Source organism: Xiphophorus maculatus, chromosome 3 (genome assembly GCF_002775205.1).
Source record: "Xiphophorus maculatus strain JP 163 A chromosome 3, X_maculatus-5.0-male, whole genome shotgun sequence".
NCBI lineage: Eukaryota > Metazoa > Chordata > Actinopteri > Cyprinodontiformes > Poeciliidae > Xiphophorus > Xiphophorus maculatus.
In genome coordinates this window covers 19588021-19610629 of record NC_036445.1, presented here as the reverse complement: position 1 = coordinate 19610629, position 22609 = coordinate 19588021, and the positions used below count along the sequence as shown (strand labels likewise).

Here is a 22609-nt window from a genome sequence, read left to right as displayed (position 1 = left end):
TTGTTTTCATTTATTAAATACTAATTTTGTTAATATCACAAGTATCTATTTATGTTTTTCTTTAGTATTATAATAATAGTTTAACTTTTTTTATGTGTGATTAAAATGTAAATAAACTGTATGTATATAGGTCATATGTATTTGTCATAATGGCTAAGATCATTTACTGTTACATAAACAGTAAATAAAATCAACATAAATCAATTTACAGCCAGCACTGAATAAAAACAGTTTAAAACCAGAAACTAAATAGTCTTTCAAATGTGTTTCGTATTATTAAATAGATAAATATTTTTTAGCCATGTGTAAAAGTATCTTGTGTAAAAGTATCTTATTTCTGCATTCATGTCATGATGTATCTTTTTCAAGTCATCTTGAAACTAAACGTTTTATGCATTTGACACTTTGTTTTCTTTGCAGCATATCAGTTCTGGGTGGTTTCACATGATACCTTTGCTGTCAATTTTTATCTCTTTCTCTGTTTCCTCCTTTGCTATTTACATTTTTTTAGCATAAATCTTGCCTGCCTTTATTGCATTTTGTTTGCATTTTATTGCCTGTCAGCTAAAACTGACATGGCTTACACCTGACATTGTAAAAACCAGCTTCGTCAAACTCAACTTCATACTTTCCTTGTTAGTACCAGCTGCAGGTCAGGCCTCTCCTGCAGCTCCCATGGCTTTAACACCCTCTTCTTCTTTCCGTCCGCCCCAGTAAAGTTCACTCATAAGTACAGCTACAGTACTATTATTGCCACCGGCCTGACGGCTGCTCATTATGTAACCCAAACACAAGCTGCTATCACAAGAGCCTGTCTCTGCTCAGGTTTCTAGCAGCACGTCTGTGTGTGTTCATGTTCATGCTTGCACTATAGAGTCATTTGGCCCCTGTTGTGACAACCAGTCTTTACTGCTCCAAAACTAAACCCCACCTTTCCCCATTAATACAAGTTGAGCCGAACACAGTTGCTTTCATTCATGAAATCTGACATTTGTACGGATTATAAAAATATACACACTGCACACAGATGGGTAATGAGGCACAGAGGGATTTCCACTTTTATGCCACAAGGATAGTCTTTGTTCTCAGTCATAGAAGGTTAGATATAGGTTCACTTTCGTAACCAAAGTGTGACAAAGTGTTACAAAATGCAAAATGTGTAACACTTGGGATAGTTTTTCATCATACAAATCAGTTCAAACAAGATGTGGTGTCCCATTTTTTCTTTTGCATTTGAAAAACATGCATACATGTGCAACTGGTCCTGTCAACCTTATTTCTTCATTTAACTCTAATCTATGAATTAAACATAAAAAGTTCCTAGACTCAGCAGAGAAATTATTTTTAATTAGCACTTTGAGTATTTGTTTGCAAGATGACTGTCAAAATGTCACATTTTGTCCCAATTTCCTTTGTAATACTGATGAAAAATCTTAAAAACAACACATTACAACTGAGATAAAGTATTTTAGCCCAATCAAGGTAATTATCAAACAGCAATCTGGCACTCTCTGTGACAAAGCTGAAGAGAATCTCTCAAAATGCTCCCTCTATTCTAAGTCTCCTCCACTGGTTGGCACTCAGTTTTCCTGCATTTAATGATAGGATGACCGAAGTGATGCTTATTAATCCTGGTGGTCCCAGTTTTGCTCCCTGGTGATGCTTTCCTTCAGCATCACCAGTTAATGCAATCATCAAATCCTGATTTTTTATGTCATGCTGCTGACTAAAATTAAGTCTGTCTTTACAGAGAGACAGTAAATAAATACTTATATAACACCCTGTTGTAATTCTCTCTTAGTTGGCATCAGCCGTTCTAGCTAGAACAAAATACTGCTAAAATATTTTTAAATGACACAAGTAAATGAGAACACGTGACTCCGGTTTTAGCTTTTTTTTGATTGGCACCCTGACAATTTACAATATGTTTTAAAATTCTTGTAATTGCTTTTAAGTGTTTAAATTACATTGTCACTTCCCCATGCCTTTTCTTCTTTATAGCCCATCACCAGGCATGGAATCAAGGCTGGTCCTCCAAGATCAAGACTGACACCACACAGTTCTCTGCTACAGTGTGTGAGGTTTTTTTTTCTGTCCTCTCCAATTTCATGTTGCTGTTAAATTACAGCACTTTATTCAGCTGTAATTGCTGTTTTTAAATGTGCTTTAGAAATAAAATGGCATGGTATGTTATAGTATGGTGTAGTATGGTATGGTGTGGTATCATATGGTAAAATGGGTGTACACAGTTGTAAACTTTTCTGCATGCTTAAATGTTTGCATCACTAAACATTCAGCAGAAGAAACAAAAGCATTCAGCTACATGAAAGGAGAGTCTTCATCCCTGATGTAGAACAGGAGTCCACGTTGTTCTGATTTAAAGGGCTCACATTGCTTTTCTAATTATTATTTTTGATAGGAATCAATTATGGTTTCATTTGAAGCTACAAGTAGCTGAACACTGCCTCTCTGTGGATATATTGAGCTAATGCATTTCCGGAAAAAACAGCAAAGATAACGGTGACATAATTTACGGTGGTAATTTTGGCTGGATTTAATTAAACATGTGTCACTGTGGGGCGTGCTAACCCCCTGCGCCACCACAGCACGCCCCACGTTTGGAGGCCTTAGTCCTCGAGGCGGACGTCGCGGGTTCGACTCCCGGTCCCGACGACCTTTGCCGCATGTCTTCCTCACCCTCCTTCCTGTCGAAAAAATGCGAACCACTAGCGCCGCAAAAACTCTTCGGAGAAAAAAAAAATGTGTCACTGTTGTTTTATATGTGCAGTTTGTCTATTGTTTTACTTGAGAAACTATTGAGGATGGCTTGTTGATGAGTTTTCTTGTTTCTTGTCACAAAAAACTGGAATCCTGAATTGATAAAGGAGAATAAACACAGTGAAGTACACATTTATAACAAAAACTATAGTTTTTGTTTACTTTTTGTCTTCATTATTATGTCAAAAACAATGAAGTCCAGGCTTTTCATATAAAATAACGATGGAAAACAAACCAAAACAAAGAAAGAAATAAAAGCCTTGAAAAAAGGATGTATTTCCTTACAAAGATTATCAACATTAGAAGTACCTTTTTGCAACTTTGAAGACTACAGTCTTGTGTGTAAATATTTGCATTGTTCCGCTTTAGTACTTTATTTTTAACTGATGTTTAATATGATACTAAATTATTCATGAGCTCTACTACCATGGCAGGAAAACACAGCGACAGGGGGTGCGGTCTTTCCTGTAGGCGAGAACGGAAGCGGAAATTCGGCCATCTCCTCGTACATTCAGGCTTCAACAGGGTCAGTGCACACTTCATTTATATATATATTGTCGTTTGTTGTCAACATTCCTTGTGGTTTTGTGCTTTGGGTGAGGGTAGTCAACACTGTCCTGAAGCAGGACGTGTCTTTGCCATCTAAATCCCGTCCAGAGGGAGCAATTAGGCTGCAAGTTGCGAACTAGCATTAGATGCTAGCCAGATAGCTAGCAGCAAGTGATTTCTTTATCAGTCAAACTGACAGGTAACCTTAACCCTTGTTTATAGAGGGGGGTAATTCACTGTCATGAATGGGATAGCTATTTTTGCTCTAGGTTCCGTTGCCTACTTATTAGGGCATTTCTGGTCCAGGCTTGTACATTTCATTTCACTTAAAAAGCCAGACTATGGGGGAAACTGCTAGTCAACAGTTTCGATTAGCTTTGTGGGAAGAGTTGCTTGCTTCGGGGACCGTTAGTAGGGTGGCTTCTCTCACTCTCTCTTTGTTCAGCATGGACACTCAGAGGTGCAGGAATGCTTGTTCAATGCGAGTTTATGCCCATGAACTTGATTATTGTTGGATTACCCATTACTAACCTTTGTTAGCCTCTCAGCTTGCTGTGACAGGGAGCAGGTGTAGCTGTGTGTGTGACTGGGCAACCAACCGTTATCTCTGGGTGAGTTTACTGGGCGGGGGTACTTTATTACCTGATATAATACACTGAAAGCAATAAAATAGTGCACGTTGCTCTCGATATATTATATAAATTAAGCTTTTTTTCCCTTTCTTTTTAAAAAGAAATCTGTTTATTGGCATGGTTTTGTAGTGCCAAACGTGAACTTTTCAAATGATGCATTTCTATAATGTGGCAAGGTGTGGTGGTTACAGGTTAACAATTAGGGCAGCACAGCATGTAGCTTTTATTGTATTTGCAATTGCAGTTTCAGCTTGGTTGATATTGATATCACAAAGGACAAGTTGGACCGTGTTATGTGCTAGGTAGAGGATGATAAGAATCAACCATTTTTACAAGATTGGTTGGTAGCGTTGTTACCATGCAGCAAGAACATTCTGGATTCAAGTCCTGACCTGAGGTCTTTCTTCTCTCCAGCTTCGTCCCACAGTCCAAAACACATCTGTGAGGTTCACTGGTCTCTCTAAATTGACGTTAGGCATCAGTGTGTGCATCCATGGTTGTTTGTCCTGTGTACCCACAAGGATAAGTTTGTATACACAAGATGGATTGTTTTGACTAGACCAGGACAATGTATTAAATGTCAGTCACATTTCAGTTTCAGTGTATGATGTATCCCAACCACAGAGGACGTATTAGTTGCAATATGTGGTGGGCTACAAGATTATATGTGCCGCATGTTCAAACTGCACTTGCCAGCAAATTATTCAGCGACTTTGATGGGCTTGAATTGTATTTTATGTTCACACACCTGGTCTAGATCTTTTTAGAGCTTGATGTTGAAGCTCATAGAGTGTTGTGGGGAATACTGGAGTGATGGGAAAAACAATTGAGGAAAATACCATTATAAAAATTTACAAAATAATAGTCAGCTATAATATTATGTTTCATTTTTGCAGCCCTAGTTTTGACCAGTTGTTGGAAGGTTTTAAAGAAAACTATTAATCGTTATCTGCCAGTAAAAGCCATATTGGTGCGTCTCTGACAATTGTTAATTACCTTGATTTTATGTTCTGCATGGAAAGAATATATTTGATAATATTTCAGAGAGGCATAGAGGTGCTTTCTCATTAGGATAGTATATTACCATTAAACTATTTCTTTTATTCAATTCAATTATCAAATTATGTGAAGATGGAATTTGTGTTATCTTTTTTTACCAGTTGTCTGCATAAGCTACTCACAATCTATGTTTGCAGTGAACCAAAAGCCAACAGGCATTAACACTTTAATTATCACAATATTGTTGTGGCAAAATTAAGTAACCACATTCTTTCCTAATATCATGTAGCCATTAGGGATGGGCAACATGCATTGTTATCACAATACTTATTGTGATAACAACTTCTTTGCAATCTTTTTTAGGTAACTGTGTGGTTGTGACTGCAGATCACACAAGTACTGCTTTTAAAAACCACAACCATTTTAAAATGTGTGTCTTCAGGACACCACTTACATTAGGAAGTGTATTTTTTAGCGCTTAACTGGATAGCCTCTGCATTTAATCGTATTTTCAGACATGACTAATTGTTAGAGGTGCAACAATATTATCCACCAATCTTATCTACCTCTGCAAAAGTCTGAAAATGAACCTCTGTCCAGTTCCATTGAAAGACGACTGACTGACAGATCTGCCCACCAGGTCATGTCTGCACATGTGCGGTTAGCAATAGTCACCTCTCCGTTGCCATCTTAGTGAACCTCATAACACTTGACAGTGTCAGTTATTTAAAAATTGCATGGCTGATTGAATGTCATCTACCTATAGCTGTATAGTAGAGGGTACTATACAGTAGAGGGTTGTCTGTGTTGTTTTCTCCTTTTACAATCTAGACAGTAACACATAGCTGCTCACAGACAGGCCTAATGGGCTTGAGGCTAATTATGTTCAGGGAATTAAAAAAAAAGATGGGAGTTGTAAGAGCAGATGCTTTTTATCTTGCAGTTTTTCAAACGGTTGAAAAATTGACTTTTCAAAAATCAATAGATGCAACAAGCAGTGATTTTTCACTCTGACTGGACATTGCAAAGCAGACATAGTCAACATGATGTCACAAAAACATTTTTAGTGTCTTGATATTGAAGTTATTAATACAAACGGTTGCAACAAAGTCATGGTTTTAAGCCATAACTAACCACACATCAAGTTTTTTTTTTATTGTTTTCTTCTCCATTTACAAAAGAGTATAAAGGAAAGGCAAAGGATTTGTGATGTTGTGCTAAATGTAGCACTGGTGGTGAATTTCCTCTTTGTTGCTTCTCTGTTTTGCAGGTTTTTTGGAAGCATGTGCATTGCTTTAAGAAGTGTTATGCTGCTTTGTCTGAAATAGTAACTCTATGGCAATAAAAAATTAATAACCATGGACTAAATTAAGTACAGGCGGCTCAGTAATCCTGAGTTTAGGCTACAAACGTCTGGAATTTTAAGTTTGGAAATGTACAGGAACCTAATTTACATAACAGCATGGCATGAAATTAACAGCTAAAGTTTTCTGTCAATATTTGTGATATTTAATGTTGTAAAAAGTCAACATCAGGTTACCAGGAAGCTGCTTTTCTTTAACGTCACTAGATTCAAGAACCACAGTCTACCTGGAGGTAAAGGTATGAGCTAAAGAAAGCTAAAATATTGCCACCAGTGAATAAGATTTGCACTTCAGAGATAAACAAAACAGACGACAGATTTTTGAATGATTTAAAATATAAGAGTTCCACAAGACAAACCCTTTGAACAAGCCAGTTCTGAGTTACTAACCAGTTCAGTTATCTGAAAACTACTGGAGTTAGTTTCATGTTGCTATGTATTGCTTCCATTAAGGATTTTTAAAAGTGGATGTACATTCAGATGTGTGTCTTACTGCAGTTTCCAGAGAGTCAGGAGAGGCACTATAGATAATCTAACAATCACATAGAACTGATTTTGACTCAATTAGAAGCTAGATTCTATTATTGGAGATGTTAATTCACTTATTGGAAACAACCTTATTTATATTAACTGCTATAAATTCACCTTTTTTGAATTTGAGCTATTTTTCATTTGGCTTTAACTCTTCCTAAGAACTTTAAATTGTCTAAACAGTAGAAGGAATTATAAGAGGTTTGCCGTGCCTGATAATTGTAAATGCAGAGTATGGGGCCAATGTCTGTTGTTTCCATTGAAATACAGAACTTTTCCTTGCCATGTAATATCAGAATAAAGACTCAGTAGCTGTGAGATGAAGATGTATGTATTGCTCTAGTAGGGAGCAGCCGTATTTCACTGTAGTTAATGTAACCTGATAGTTACTCAAGGTGTCAGGGACAGTGCTGCCGTCTGACGGGGACACAAAGGACATATTATGTCTCTTATCATAGATTAGGCTGTGTATATGAACTTTGTTATAGAGCTTCACTGATTTCTGCAACAGTAGTTTTGTGTGTAACGTTAAATTTTAATTTCTTGTTCTGTATGAAGTTTCTTTAACTCGTAAAATCTTGTTTGAACCAACTAAGGGTTTTGTTTTGTATCAGATTTGATACTTCCTGAACTCAAAAGCCAAGCGTCTCATTAACTTATACACTAACTCCAAAGAATATCAGGTCCTGTTTGAGAAAGCAGCTTAGTCTAAACATCCTCTCTCTATCTGTTTCAGTGAACATTTTGTAGAGACTAGTCTTCATGTGTATTTTGATATATTTGTGTCAAAGTGCAGCAGAATAACAAGGTTTTCCTAGAAAATGAAGGAATATAAAGAACACCCTTGTGCCTTGGTTACCTGGCAATGCTTAGCTGCATAATTATAGGAAGATGTTCATTAAATTACTAGTTTGAAGGGAGTTGAGAGAGCAGCAGAACAGAGTATTGGTTATATATTTTCACAGCACTTTGAAAAACATTAGTAAAAATCTGAATATGTTGTCAGGGAAATGAACACTGTAAGGAAGTTTTTAGAAAGTCTTTGGTTTATAGCGATTTTTTGCTACTTTTTTGCCATAGGCTTTCTGTTTCGTGAGAAACTGCAGATTGTGCCAGTGAAAGGATGCATCCGGTCAGCAACAACTGCTTAGCCTGCTCTGTTAGCAATATGGTACGTGCGACGTTCAGGAGTCGGTGTGAGATTGACCAATTGTGCTACAGATGTCATTCATTTGGTGTCATTAAGCTATTAGCAGGATAAGGCCATGATGTTTGTGTCCAATTTAGAGTCTGGCATCAATTTAGCAGCCAGTATAGAGTAGTGGTATTCAAGGTTAGATCTCAATGGTCCCATTTATTGTTACCCCTAAATGAAATCCAGAATAACTGGTTGCCTTGAAAAGTTACCTTGTTGTTAATGGAGCTTGATGTATTTTAATCTGAATATAAATAAAGCTGTTCTCTGGAGACTTCAGATTTTTGTTTGAGAACATTAGTGATCAAATGGCATCATGAAGACATAGGTCACTATAAGTTGGGGATTAAGTTGTGGAGACTATTTAAACTGGGTTAGGTTATAAAACAATACACCAACCTATGAACAAGGCAAAGAGCACGGTTTGGTCCATTTTCTAAAAGAGGAAAGACTGTGACACAGCTGCAAACTTGCCAAGACATGTCCACCTACAAAACGTGCGCCAGACTGGACAAGGAGAGAAATATTCTGGAAAAATCAGATAAGAAGCCCATGGTAACTTGACCTGTTTGATTTACATGCAAAACATTGTGTGTGGCAAAAAAAACTAAGACTGGACATGCTTTTGGGATTGTGGGAAGGACTGTCTTCTGCAGGAATAAGATCCTTGTCAGTTCAAGGGGAGATGGGTGGAGCTAAACAGGGCAGTCCTGGAAAAACACCTGTTAAAAAGCTGGAAAGGATTGAGACTAGGGCAGGGTTCACCTTCCTGTAAGACAGCAGCACTAAACATTCAGCTAGAGCTACGATAGAAGCATGTTCAGGTGTTACAATGACCCATTCAAAATCCAGATTTAAATTCAGTTCAGAATCTAAACCAGGGCTTGAAATGTGTTTTCACAGATGATCCGTTTCCAGTCTGAATTGGTTTGAACTATTTTGCAAAGAAGAATGGACAGAACGAATGTACGCTGCACTTTAAAGATTTTTGTTCGTACAAACCCGTAAGAACTGTATATCATCTTTTCCACTTCACTTCCCAATATAATCCATCAAAGCTTGTGCTTCTGATGTGACAAAATGCAAATAGTTCAAGGGGTTTGAGAAATTTTGCAAGGCAGTGTGTTAAGCAGTTAAAGTGGGCCAGAAAATATATTTTCTGTGTGGTGTAGTGACTGACAGCTGTTTTAAAATGTAATTCCTTACTTTAAAACAATTCCGCACACTTTAACATCATTTTATTATGAACACATTAGGCTTATTTTAGGACAACAAACACATCCATTTATCTAGCTAAATGTGCTCTGTTGGTGAAAGCTCATGGGTTTCTGGTCATTTGAAGGGAATGCAGTGATAAGGGATATTATTACCTGGAGTTAAATAAATAGGTTGGTTGCAGAGTTCAAAGTTCAGATTATTATCAAACTGACTGAGCCACACAATGTTTTGTACTTTTACTTTCATGTACTAGTACACCTTATTGCTTACAGCTTAAATTTATCTGCATTTGCTTAAAGACAATCTTTGTGTTTTATCTGTCAAATTAATTTTAAACTTCACTTTTAGTTTGTAAATAGTGCAAACAGTTGATCTAAATTTAAGTATTTGTGTTATTGATTTAAGTGTTTTAGCATTTCATTTTTAGTAGCTATAGCACATTGCTTATTATTGTATTCTCCATACCTTGTTGTGTATATATCTATGTTAGCTATCTATAACCTGGGTTCTATTAAAGGTAATAAAAAGGGGGTGTTTGGATTGGAACTCTGTGTATGGTATGTATAGAACTTGCATTGAGAGGCATTGGTGGTAAACAGAAGTGTGGTGGTTAGAAACAAATTCACAATAATAATCTACAACAGGGGTGCTCAAGTCCAGTCCTCGAGAGCTATCATCCTGCAACTTTTAGAAGCATCTTTACTCCAACAGACCGGAATCAGCTCTAAACAGGTCTGGTTACGAGCCATTCATTTGATTCAGGTGTGTTGGAGCAGGGATGCATCTGAAAGTTGCAGGATGGTAGCTCTTGAGGGTTGGACTTGAGCCCCCCTGATTTGCAAGAAGCATATTTGGACTCTCTTTCTCTTTTAGAAATTTCAGTGAAATATGTTGATTCTTTTGTGTTGACTTTCATGGTAAAATATTGATGCTTTTTGAGACAAAACTAGAAATAACAATTGGTTAATGTTATGTGTTTCTTGAAATAGTTAAAACTTCAGTTCATTCTGCAAGGCAACGCTCCAACAAATGTTAGGTTTTTCTTCATTTTAGTTTAGTTAAATTCTTTTTAACTGAATTGTGAATTGACTGTTTTTTATTGCTGGCAATTAGGAAAATTTATCTCCTTCTCTGGAGCAGAATATTTTAACTAAACAAAATCTTTCTTTCTCTGTTGATCATGTGTGGGTCAGGAACAAATCATGTGATATTCTCAAGATCAATATGTGCTTTGTATTCTATAATGGTTATTTAAAGTTAGTTATGACATATGATCTTCCCTGTTTGTTCTGCACATTTTTTCTTCACTTCACTTCAAATTTAATTTTATTTTCCTGCAGTTTCCGTCGTCCATCATCTGTGGTTTTCAGACCCAATGTCGTCACGGGAAGAAAAAGATAAACTGAGACAAAACGCTCCATGAATGAGTGGTGGCCAAGGTTGAGAAACAGAAGTTTGCAAAGAGGGAGACCCTTTCTTCACTTCACTTCTTGAGAAACAGATGTATGTGGTCTTTTGTTCTGTTGAAGACAAATTTTCATGCAAATGCTGTCTTAGATTATGTCCATTTTAAGATCTGCCAATCTTTCTGTGTCTTACATATTTTGAAGATCATTTTCTCTCTTCTTCCTTTTTGCTGTTGGATATTATTTAAAAATATGTTGCCTTATCACCATTAATCTTTTTAATCCTGCATATCTTTATGTGCAGATTGATACTGAAGTCTGTGGCTAGACAGTTGCCATGTCGACCTCTTCGCTGCGGCGACAAGTAAAGAACATCGTCCACAACTATTCAGAGGCTGAAATCAAGGTTATATTTTCTCGCTTTATCTGGATTTTCTTTTTCTTTTGTTATTTTGTGTGCATTAGACATTTATGCAATCACACAGACCTTGAATAGAGGACAATTTAAGTTTATTCCCTCCTGTGTTGTTATCCAGGTTAGAGAGGCAACATCCAATGACCCATGGGGCCCCAGCAGCTCTCTTATGTCAGAGATAGCAGATCTGACCTACAATGTTGTGGCCTTCTCAGAAATCATGAGCATGGTGTGGAAACGACTGAATGACCATGGAAAGAACTGGAGACATGTATACAAGGTATGCTACGTCATGTTAAAGATAGTAATCATCTTAAATCTCATTTAGAGATTCACCAGTCAAAAATTAGTGCCCGACATCTGATTGCTTACTTTTCCGAAGAATTGACCTGTTGGACGTCATTTGATCTGGTTCTGATTTCTAATAAGAACACATACTGTACGAGCAGCATTCAAATGTACCTGCCTTGTTGGTCGATAGTTATTTTTTTTAGAAGTAGAAAAAATGCCACAGCATGTGCAAAACAACAGTTACAGTAGTCACAGGTTTTGCTTTTCTATAAGATAAAGTGCTAGCAGAGTTCAGATTGCATATTAGTTTATTGATCCTATGTATATAAATTTTGACCTTCCACTCTCTTTTAACTTTATCACTGGTGTTTGTAAATGTGATTTTTTTTTGGACATGAAGCACCTTTTTTCTGTTACCTTTTTGTCTTTATGCTTTTTTCCTATTATCAGGCTATGACTCTTATGGAGTATCTGATCAAGACAGGCTCAGAGCGCGTAGCTCAACAGTGTCGGGAAAACATTTATGCAGTCCAGACTCTGAAGGATTTTCAGTACATAGACAGGGATGGCAAAGACCAGGTAACCAAACATGACCATCCTCGCAAAGCTGAAAAGAAAGTTGACATGTTTAATCAGTTTGATCTCCTTTTGTTGACTGTAGGCAAACTTTGACTTGCTACTTGGATTATTGAGGGACAGTTTGTGCTACATTGTTTCTGACCTTTCACACAACCTCACAAAGCCAGTTGTTTGCTGGTAATGAGTAATTTAGCAAAGTTAATGATTTAGAGTGTAACTATTGTATTAGCAAAAAATCTTAATCCACCCATAATTTATGTGTAGTTTTCAAGCGTGTTTTAACAGATTTAATGATTGAAATTTAAAGGGTTTATTTTCCAAATGGGTCAAAATAGAAGCACAGAAAAGACTCTAGAGACATTTAAAAAGTATTCTGTGACATGTAGACAGAACAGGGGTCCAGACTCTGAGTTAGATGCTTTTTTTTTGCCTGAATGATTCATATGCCTTCCCGAAGTTGATAAACAAACACATATTTTATTGGAATGTTCAAATAGAGGTACATCTAAAAAAAATTATATTGTGAAAAAGTTCAATATTTTTTGTCACTAATTTCAAGTGAAGCTTGTATATTACATAGTGAAATCCTTCAAGCCTTCATTTCTTAAAATTGTATATTTGAATTGATGAACCTGCACAAAGGATTACATAGTTGTGAAATAAGAGGAAGAAAATAAATGGTTTTCCAAATGTTTTACATACATGAGAATATTTCTGAAGTGTTTATTTGTTTCAGTAACTCACTTTACTGCAGTAAAACACACTAGACAGATTGCAGACACTGATGTTTGCAAGCCTTTACTTCATGCAGATGTTTTGCTTACAGCTAATGAAAACATGACGTTTAAGATTAGAATATTACAACAGACCAATAAAATAGGCATTTGTGACACAGATGATTGGTTGATTAAATGTATGTTTAAAAAGCATTAAAGGTTATTTTCTATCTGACAAACAAAATCAAATACAGCTGAAGTCTGTGGCCGAATCACGATGAAATGGCAAAATGTTCAGTCTGTCTACTTTCCCATATACAATCAAGATGTTAGCATGTTTTGCATTCATCTAATCAATGTCAAGGTAACAAATGCCTTTCATCTGTGCCTTTAATTCGTCCAGGGTCTGAATGTGAGAGAAAAAGCTAAACAGCTGGTGACATTGTTAAAAGATGAAGAGAAACTAAGAGAAGAAAGGATCCATGCCCTTAAAACCAAAGAGAAAATGGCACAGACCACCAGTGGTAAGACAGCTGAATTAGATATAAATAAGCCACTCTTGAATGAGGGAATTGTTTCATTGTTGCCTATTTGTCTCTGCTGCAGCCTCCTCGGCCCCCTCAGCGCCCAGCCTTGGGGGCAGCTTGTCCATGGGCTCTCATTCTGGAGATCCTGACCAGGCATGGCCACAAAGCTCTGGAGAGGAAGACCTTCAGCTTCAGTTGGCGTTGGCCATGAGTAAAGAGGAGGCAGAGCAGGTAACTTAGTGTGGTTTAACTCGACCAGAAGGAGTTCCTTACGCTGCGCTTTACCTAACCTGTTTCCAGTTGCAGAACAGGAGCAGCTGTACACACACAGAGGAATAATAAGGAACTTGTTTCCTGCTGCTGTACACCTAGCTTTGCTCTCACAATTTAACTGCTGACCTCCCCCAGACTAGCGCGGACCCTCTGGAGGATGCAGAGCTTCACTATGCAATCACACTCAGCAAAGAGATTCACCAAAAGGTCAGGGGCAAGGAGTGTGCTGAGCTGACTGGGGAGCCAGTCATCAACTATTTGTCTTTCTGTCAGATGGAGTTTCTCAACTCAATACTAAATATTGATTAATCAAGAAAATTAATTAATGCTAATGTGATTTGTGGCATTTTGCTGCCTATACACATTTTCATCAGACCATTAAAATTCTATTGAGATAATTGAGTTTGCTGTTGCTTTCTGTTTTTACAGTGCTTGCATTCACAGAATACATGTAAAGCCCTGATTCCAATCATTTTAAGATACAGTGCTGTCAAAAAGTGTTTGCCCCTTTTATAAATTCTGTTTTTGCTTTTTTGCCACTCTTAAATGTTTCAAACCTATTTTATATCAGACAAACATAACCCGAGTAAATAAAAAAAATACAGTTTTGAACTGATGTTAGAAATGAAAGAAAAAAAACTTTCCGAATCAGCTCAGCACTATGTGAAAAAGTTCCTCTAAAACCAATAAAAAGCTGTCTCAGTGACTGCTATAATTGACAATTAGTCTTATACATTTTCAGTCGCTAGGAGAGTTGTTAACATGCTTGGGGCTAAACAGTTGATAGTAGATAATGCTTGTTGTGATCAGCAGTAATTTTGGCCTTGGAACTTTGCTTGAAGTGACGTCTTATTGTCGTAAACACTGACCTTAGCTGAAGCAAACAAAGCCTACAGTTCTTGGGTTATTTTGTGTCTCCTTCGTTAAGTCGTTGATACGCTTTTAGAATAATTTTTATTGGCCGGCGACTCTTTGAAAAGTTAACTGTGGTTCGCAAGAGTCTCAAAGCCTTAAAACAGCTTGCTAACCCTTCCCAGACTGAAAGGTGTCAGTGATTTGTTTCTTTTGCTCCACATGTGTTGTCAGATCATGTTTGAGTGGTTTCTTGACCTTTCTAAAGGTCAGGTAATAATCAGGCCTGGACTGACTAGTGACATTCAACCACAAAATGTGGCTAAGTGTTTTTGTCTCAAACAGAGCCGGGTTGGTTTGGATAGTTTTTTTGGGGTTTTTTTTTCATTTAAATGAAATAACTGTTTTAAAACCGATTTGATCTGATACTTTTAAATACAACAAGCAAGCAAAATCAGAATAGATCTGTGAAGGGGAAATGCCTTTTCACTTCACTGTATATTAAATAAGAGCTTTCAAACAGTTGCTCAACCATGATTACAGTGTTAAATATGCATGGCAAAGACAAATATTTTTCCATAATGATAATCTAAGCGTGGATTGTAAGTATTGATCCCTCTTCCTTTCAGCATGCATCTAACTATTGTGTTGATTTCAAATAAGCTTCTTTTGTCCTGTTGCACTTTTTGTGAAGTTGACACCTTTGTTGCTGAGTGTTTGTGTGCAAAACAATTTGTCTGATCAACAGTTAAATCATTTATACATCTTATTACTAATGCTATAAAAGTTTTAAGGAGCTTTTGGACATGATTTCATTGTTGTTTTTACTTAAAGGTGTTCGATATGGTCCATTTATTCAGGGATTAGTTGGTGTTCTGCTGTGTTATAACCAGTCTTCCATGTAATACTGTAGCATGAGAAATAGCATTTGTAAGAATGTCTTATGCTCATATGCAGGCTTCACATTTCTACATTTCTCTTCTGTTAGCATTTGTAATTGGTTGAGTGTTCTCAGCATTTTGCTTCTGCCTTTCTGTCTCAGGGATCTCAACTACAGGTCATTCTGTTCTTCATAGAGTAAATTTTAAAGAGTCTCGACTTTATTCAGCCAGTTCCTGGTATGATAGCCAAGCAGGAGCAATGTAAGCAAGTAAAGCACATGCATAACTACCCTGCAGCTATGATAGTTATGCTATCCTGGCTGCAAGATAGTTATTCTGCAGCTAGCATAACTAGCTGCAAACAGTTCTGGTTTGGCTGATTGAAGCGCATAAACTCTGATCATTGACAGTTTTTAGGATTATTTTTTTCACAAATTCAGATTTCTTTTGTTGAGTTGTAAATGGATCAAGTGTCTCATTTCATGTTGTTTATTAGGTTACTAACATCAGTCTGTGGGCATGCATGCGTGTGTGTTATTTTCAGGAGGAGCGGCTGCGGAGAGGCGACGACCTGAGACTGCAGATGGCCATTGAGGAGAGCAAGAGAGAGAAAAAAAAACCTGAAGAGGTGTGTGTCAAAATACTGACCTGTATAGTCATAAATTTTATGGCTTTTTTGGTTGCATCTCTCAATTAGAAACCTTTGTTTTTGGTGGACATAATAGCCATTGATATATTAAATGTCCTTCAAACGAATTCAAACCTTTACACTGCAAAAATTCTAAATCTTACAAAGTAGTTTTGGTCTAGTTTCTCATGCAAATATCTTTGTACGCTTGAAATAAGGCAAAACTAACTTACAACAGGATATATGAGCTCGTTTAGAGTCAATAATACTTTCTACTTAAAACAAGCTTCTATATCTTGCTTGAAAGTTACCTGGAAGTTAGTACACTTGAACTAGACCAAAAGTACTAGCTAAGATTTTGTGTTTTTGCAGTTTTACACTTTTTTTTTTTAACGGCTCAAACAAAAACTTCAATATATTTATTTGGGATTTTTGTGATTGACACAGGTTTGTGATTTTCAAAATGTTTTAGTAAGAAAAATCTGATGAGTGCTGATCCCCTAATTAAAATCCCCAAATAACTTGATTAGTAAATGGAAACCAGCAATGTTTAATTAAAGCCTCAGAAAGAGAGAACTTTAGTGAATAAACGGCACCATGAAGACCAAGGAACACAGCAGATAAACCGGGGTTAAAAAGTTGTGAAGACATTTAGATGAAGCTTATGTTATAAAACTATGTCACAGGATTTGAACCGGTCACAGAGCTCTATTCAGTTTATTTTATGAAATCAGAGAGCATGTTTTGTAAACCTACAAAAACTTGGCCGTTATCTCAAGCTAATAGGCTGAGCGAAGACGGCTTTAATCAGAGAAGCAACCAAGAGTCCCATGGCTTTTCGGATGAAGTATGTGGGTGCCTTTAAATTATGGGTTAGCGATGGGTGGGTGTAATGTGGGTGGAGTGACTTCAACCCTACATTCCATGTCGGAACCTTAGAGTTGATCACAAAGCGTAAAGAACAGAACGAAAGGATGATCTGAAAGCAGTGTAAGTTTCACATCCTATCGCTGTAGTAACAGTCCACTTTCTGTTCCCTGTTCAGGGTGCTCTCATGGAGCTGAGTGCAGTGGACCCCTGGGGGGGTCCTGCTAACGCCACTGTGAGCTCTGCCGGCCCCTCCCCTCCCCTCACGCTATCTGGCCCCTCTGCCTCCGGTCCATGGGGTCAAGCCCCCACAGATCCATGGGGAGTAGCTTCACCCACGTCCCCTGCGAGTACTGACCCCTGGGGTGGAGGAATCGCGCCCCCTGTAGCCCCTCCTCCAGACCCGTGGGGGGAGACATCCCACAAAGTTAACAACGTCGACCCCTGGGGAAACTCAGGTACGCTGCCACAGCTCTTGGTTGTTGTCACATCAGCTCAGTGGATAAAGGTCAGAGCTTTAAAACAGAAGTCTGTTTCTGACTCGAAGAGGATGTGAACACCAAAGCCTTTGCTTGTTTCAAACCTCATATTCTCTGTTCAAAATGTGTATATTTACATCCAGTCATGTCATGATCCTTTCATAATTGATCTTCTCATCCACCTAAGGGGCGTTTCAACCGCAGGAACCTTTTCCAGGAGCCAGAGTCTTTTACTGGGGTCCTTTCTTTACGTGCCCAGGAAGTTCTGGGGTAAAAACAGCCCTGCTAGGGGTGTAGTACATTAAGACTGCTCTGAAGCCTGAGGGTAGGGTTTGTGGTGGAGGGGCGCTACACATTTCTAATTGGTTGAGTGTTCTCAGCATTTTGCTTCTGCCTTTCTGTTTCGGGCATCTCAACTACAGGTCATTCTGTTCTCTTAATTTCAAATTTTAGCAGAGAACCTTGAGATTTTTCTGCAAAAGAAACATTTAGGCAGCTTCAATCTGCTGAGGAAACAACTCTCAGTGGCAGCTCCAGCTACAGTACAAGCTTTAGAGTAATAGAAGAAAACATTAAATCAGAGCAATAAAAGACTGCTTCACAAAAGGTTGAATTATGAGGAACTATGGAAATCACTTTAAACTCAGCTGAAGTGATTATCTGTGCAACAGGTTTAAAATGAGACCTCTCCAAAGAGCAAGAGAACATTTAGGTTAGAACATTCACATTTAAATAAGCAAAACAACCAAATATTGATAACAGACTTAAAGCATGAGAACACTGATGCACGCTGCCCCTGTGAGTGTGTTCATTTTATGCAGCCCTTTTCTGTCATCTGGGTGAGAGTACAAACATACACACAGTTCATCCCTGCAGGTTCAGTGCTCTGTCGGCACAAGTGTTTCATCTACAAATATGCTGCAAATACTCATGAAACGTTCAGACGACCGCTAGTAGAGAAGTTTGAAAAGTGCTGCAGTCTGAAGCTCCCCCTGCTGACTTTCTTCAGTTCCGACCTCCAGAGAGGAAAGACTCCGACAAAAATATCAGAAAAAGTAACAAAATGAAACTTTAACTATAGTTAAGCCCAAAATAATTCACATCTCTGGCAGATTTCTGCTGACTGAAACGTACCAGGGTTTTTACAAAATACCAGTAGAAACATGCAAAAAGAAATTGATCATCAATCTATTTGTTCTAATGGCAATACATTGAGGATGTAAAGATCTTATTTTAGATGAAAACAGATAAACATTTTTTTAATGTTGCTCCGTTAATAAATGTTAAGTCTCAATAGCTGTCAGAAACAAATTTACTGCTGGAATGATAATTATTAAAATTAGGTTTAATTTAGGGCCTTAATGTTTGAGGTCGCTTCCTGCTGTGTTCATAACAGAGCCAAGTGAAAGATGTTAAAATTGGATCAATTTCTCTTTTGAGTTCCTGATGGAGCTTTTGTTGCAGCAATTTGAATAAACCAAAGGCTTAATATTTAATATTTCTGATGATGATAAAGAATTGATATATGGAGGTCAAATAATTAACTCCAAGAAACTTGATCAATATATGATTTAAGCAGTATTGGTGAAAGATGACACCAAGTTTGTTTACAATATTATTAGAGGGCTAATTAATGTCATCAGAGCAAGTGACTGAGCACTTTGAATTTAAAAGTGGAAAATTAAACATCATCCAGGTTTGTTTTCCAGAGATGCCTGACTGGATTCATTAGGCTTTATGGATAAATATGGACGAGAATCAACAGCATAAACGTGGACATAAAGTAATAAAAATATGGGTCATATTGGGCAGCTTTGGTCGAAACTCCCCTCTGTGTGCTTTGGTTTTGTCTGAAGGAAAGCAGGCATGCTGGGTCCGTTCTCCCTCTGTGTCTAAACCAGGGATTTTTATCCTCTTGTTTCTACTCAGGGACTGGCTGCGTCTCAACCAGAGCACTGTCTCCTCTGTTGCCCTTTTTTGGCTTCTATTTTTTATTTTTTTTAATGTTTGAGGTTGCTTCCTGCTGTCTCTCCTTCACCTCCACTGAGCTCAAATTGAGTCACAGCAACAAATACAGCTGACCTCTTCTGACCTCAGTCAGGACGTTTGTGGGGTGGAGAGGTTAAGGAGAGAGAAGTGCTTCTGTTTGAACCCGGCTCAGCTTCCACCTCCCTCCATTCTGTGGGTCGTTACCTGTATGGTGTTGTGTTAACCCCTCCCTCCCCTGCATCTCCTCCCCTCCCCTTTAGCCATGACCCCACCCAGTGCTGACCCCTGGGGCTCCCCTGTGCCACCCAGCACGTCCTCCTCAGGGGGACCGGTGGACCCCTGGGCAAAGGATGGGCCTGTCCCCGCCTCTGACCCTATCACCTCCGACATCTGGAGTGGCTCCGCCAAACACACTAATGGCACAGGTACATTCACACCTGAACCTACACGGACTCACACACACTCAGGTGCAGACTCTCAGTAACCCCACCCAACAGTTGTCTCACATTTCATCCTCTTGTAGTGTGTGTGAGTGAATCATTACATTCAGCTTGCTTTGTTTTTGTGCATCTCGTTTTGTTTACACACACACGCATACACACCTCCCTTTTCACTCTCAGGGGATCCAGAGCGAAGAGGCTCTTCAACAACGGGCTGCGACAGCACTGGCTCACCGGTGCCCTTTGACCTGTCGTCACTCGGCTCTTCGCTTCCTGTTCGTAAGACTCCGGAGTCGTTCCTCGGCCCCAACGCGGCGCTCGTTGATCTCGATTCCCTGGTGTCGTCTAAACCCAAACCCAAACAGCCTCCGCCTCCTTCCATCTCGGCCTCTTCGTCGAACAACCCCTTCCTTCAGAACACGGGTGAGAAACCAGCTGCACCACAGGCGTATCTCAGATGAATACGTTCTTTATCTCTCATTTCAGAAAGTCAAGCTTGTATATTCAAATTGTTCGCAGATCCTTAGAAAGTCTGAAATTGGTGTATCTAAAATGAAGGCTATAAAATGTCCTTTTGAAAGGATTTTTCTTGACAATCCTCTCAAGACTGCAATTATCCCTGCTGCTGGCAAACCTTTTCCTTCCAGTAAACTTCTTCCTGTCAACAATCCGCGTCTTCAGGAAGACTTTACGTCATTGCACAGAAATGCAAGTCACTTTTTTCTGTTAAGGTGCTACAATATTTAGATGTGGGAACTTATTACTTATTAAACTTAGAAATATATCCAGCTGATAAATCGACCTCGATTTTCGTAATTGTATGGGGATCAACACTTTGCCAATACTTACATGTGAAGCCGATCTGATCCATCTGCCTCAGCAAAGGTCTAGAAATCAACCACTGTCCTCTTCGGCTCTTCAGTGAGAGAGGTTTGACTGACCAGGTCCTGTTTGTAACAACAGTCACCTCACTGTTACCAACTCAGTGACTTTCTTGCTATATTTAGCGACATTACAGACAAAGAAAATTGTCTTTAATGTGAACCTGTAAATCAAAATCAGCAGGTCGGGCATCTTAATGATTGAGGATCAGCCAGAAAACTGCAGTCTTTGTGCCCCTACTTAGAAGTTTTTAGGATTGAATATTGAAGACTTTATTAATAAAAAACCTGTTATCTCTGTACTGCAGGCTCGTCTCCTGCTCCTGGCATGGCCGTGACTCCAGGCAGCACCATCTCCAGCAGGGGCGTTTCACCAACACCCGTCTCCTCCAACCCGTTCGGCGTGGCTCCATCCATGACCTCCATCTCCCCCCAGCCTTCGTCCCTTGGCCTGAGCGGCCTGCGTACCAGTCCTGTGCCTCCCAACCCCATGCTGGGCATGGTCCAACCAGGAATGGGTCTGGGGCCAATGAGCGTAGGAATGGGGGCCCCCGGGATGGGCCTGGGCATGATGCAAGCCAGCCCTATGGGGATGCCGTTCAGCGGGCTCTCCCCGATGGGACCCCCGGGCTCTGCCCTTTTGGGGCCCGGAGCTATGCCGCCACCTCAGCAGATTTTGGGTGGGCCTGCAGGAGCAGGAGGAATGATGGGGGCAGGAGGCTCCATGGGCGGCGGAGGAACGGCGGGAGCAAGCACCAATCCGTTTCTTCTTTGAGGACGCGTCACCACTACTTTGCTCACCTTTCTGCCTCAGCTGTCGTTCCTGCTTCCCCCTTCATTCATTCATCGACACCCCCCAAACTCTCCCAACACAAGATTTATCCACAAAGAAAGAACAAAAATGTTGTTTATTTTTCTTTAAAGGCATAATATCATTATTGTTCCACTTTTTTTTGTCCCTTTCATTTCAAAATTTGTGTCAAATAGAAGTATTTATTTCCAATCTGTTTCTGTTCTGTATTTTCTGTTTCTGTCCAGTCTTTTGTTGAGTTGAGATGAAAGGTGAGTAGGTGAGAGCAGGGAGTCTTTTGTTTTTTTTCCCCAGTAGTGTCACTCTCTACTCATAGTACTACTGCACACGAGAGGGGGCCGGAGGAAGAGGTCACACAGCCACTAACGAACTGAGCAGAGAAACTGTCGTACCTGCCTCTTCCTCCTCCCTCTCTCCCTCCTTGTAGAGCGAAGACAAACACTGAATCACTGAAATGAAACGAGTGCATGAAGGATGATTTTTAAACGGAGCCCCAGACTGAGAGAAAAAACCTGCATTAACATTTCGGTCACAATGTGGTCAAACTGTTCCAACCAGTTCACTTTTAATTTAATTTAATGTTGAGTGTAATTTATTTTTTTCCAATACCTGGGAACAAATAAACAAGGAAGATCATGCGATGATGCCATTTAAATCAGATGCTTATATATTTTTTTTTCTACAACAGTAGGGGGAAAAAAAAACTCTGACCTGTGGTCTGATGGCAGGAAAAACAAACTGTGTGTTTGTGGCTGAGGGCGAATGAGAACACAAATGCTTATTTATCAGATGCCAGTTTGTTTGTTTCAGTACTTTGTCCCATTTCTCCTCGTGTCTGATCTCATTTTAGCGAGTGAATGGGGGGGGGGGGAGCATTTCTGAAAATTATCACGTGATGATATGTGATGATATGTAAGGTTGGATTTTAAATGAGGTATTTTATGGGTCATGTAATTTCTCTGCCAATCTTTTATTTTTAATTGCCTATTTCAGCTGGGATACCTGGCGTTCAGGCAACCCAAAGCAACACTGTCCTCATGTTTCATCCTCTTTTCCTTTGTAAAGGGAGCTTCAGCCGATGCTTCTTTAAAGAGACAATTATTTCATTGAGTGAACGGAGACAACACAGGGACATGAAAACATGCTCCATAGTGCTCTTTTAATTTAGCTGGATGAATTTATTATTTTATATCAAGAGAAGTATCTTTTATTGGGTAAGTTTGACTTTTGGGTGGTGTCAACTGTGAACATTCACATTTGAAAAGAAAAATGGAGAAAAAAAAATCTACAGAAATTTATGAAATAAAAC

The 22609-nt window shown here is 38.9% G+C and overlaps 1 protein-coding gene across 4 annotated transcripts; it reads left to right on the top strand.

Moving 5' to 3' along the window:
• The first annotated feature begins 3212 nt into the window (after positions 1 to 3212).
• LOC102221551 (epsin-1-like) lies at positions 3213 to 22584 on the top strand. Of its 4 annotated transcripts, none has more exons than XM_023331496.1 (13): positions 3213 to 3304; positions 10606 to 10768; positions 10976 to 11077; positions 11208 to 11366; positions 11828 to 11956; positions 13076 to 13196; positions 13279 to 13430; positions 13608 to 13679; positions 15750 to 15833; positions 16879 to 17158; positions 19429 to 19593; positions 19789 to 20031; positions 20798 to 22584. In XM_023331496.1, the coding sequence occupies exons 3-13, from the start codon at positions 11009 to 11011 to the stop codon at positions 21262 to 21264; spliced, it is 1941 nt and encodes a 646-aa protein (XP_023187264.1). In that variant the 5' UTR covers positions 3213 to 3304; positions 10606 to 10768; positions 10976 to 11008; the 3' UTR covers positions 21265 to 22584. The 4 variants fall into 4 exon arrangements, with proteins under 4 accessions (XP_023187264.1, XP_023187267.1, XP_023187266.1 ...); XM_023331498.1 differs by lacking the exon at positions 3213 to 3304 and adding an exon at positions 3561 to 3938; XM_023331497.1 differs by lacking the exon at positions 3213 to 3304 and adding an exon at positions 8445 to 8602.
• The last annotated feature ends 25 nt before the right edge of the window (positions 22585 to 22609 follow it).

Bases quoted from the DNA above. Each gene is read 5' to 3' on its own strand.
- LOC102221551 (XM_023331496.1), top strand. From the start codon at position 11,009: ATGTCGACCTCTTCGCTGCGGCGACAAGTAAAGAACATCGTCCACAAC. The intron at 11,367-11,827 runs GTATGCTACGTC...TCCTATTATCAG, and splicing joins ACTGGAGACATGTATACAAG to GCTATGACTCTTATGGAGTA. The intron at 13,431-13,607 runs GTAACTTAGTGT...GACCTCCCCCAG, and splicing joins GTAAAGAGGAGGCAGAGCAG to ACTAGCGCGGACCCTCTGGA.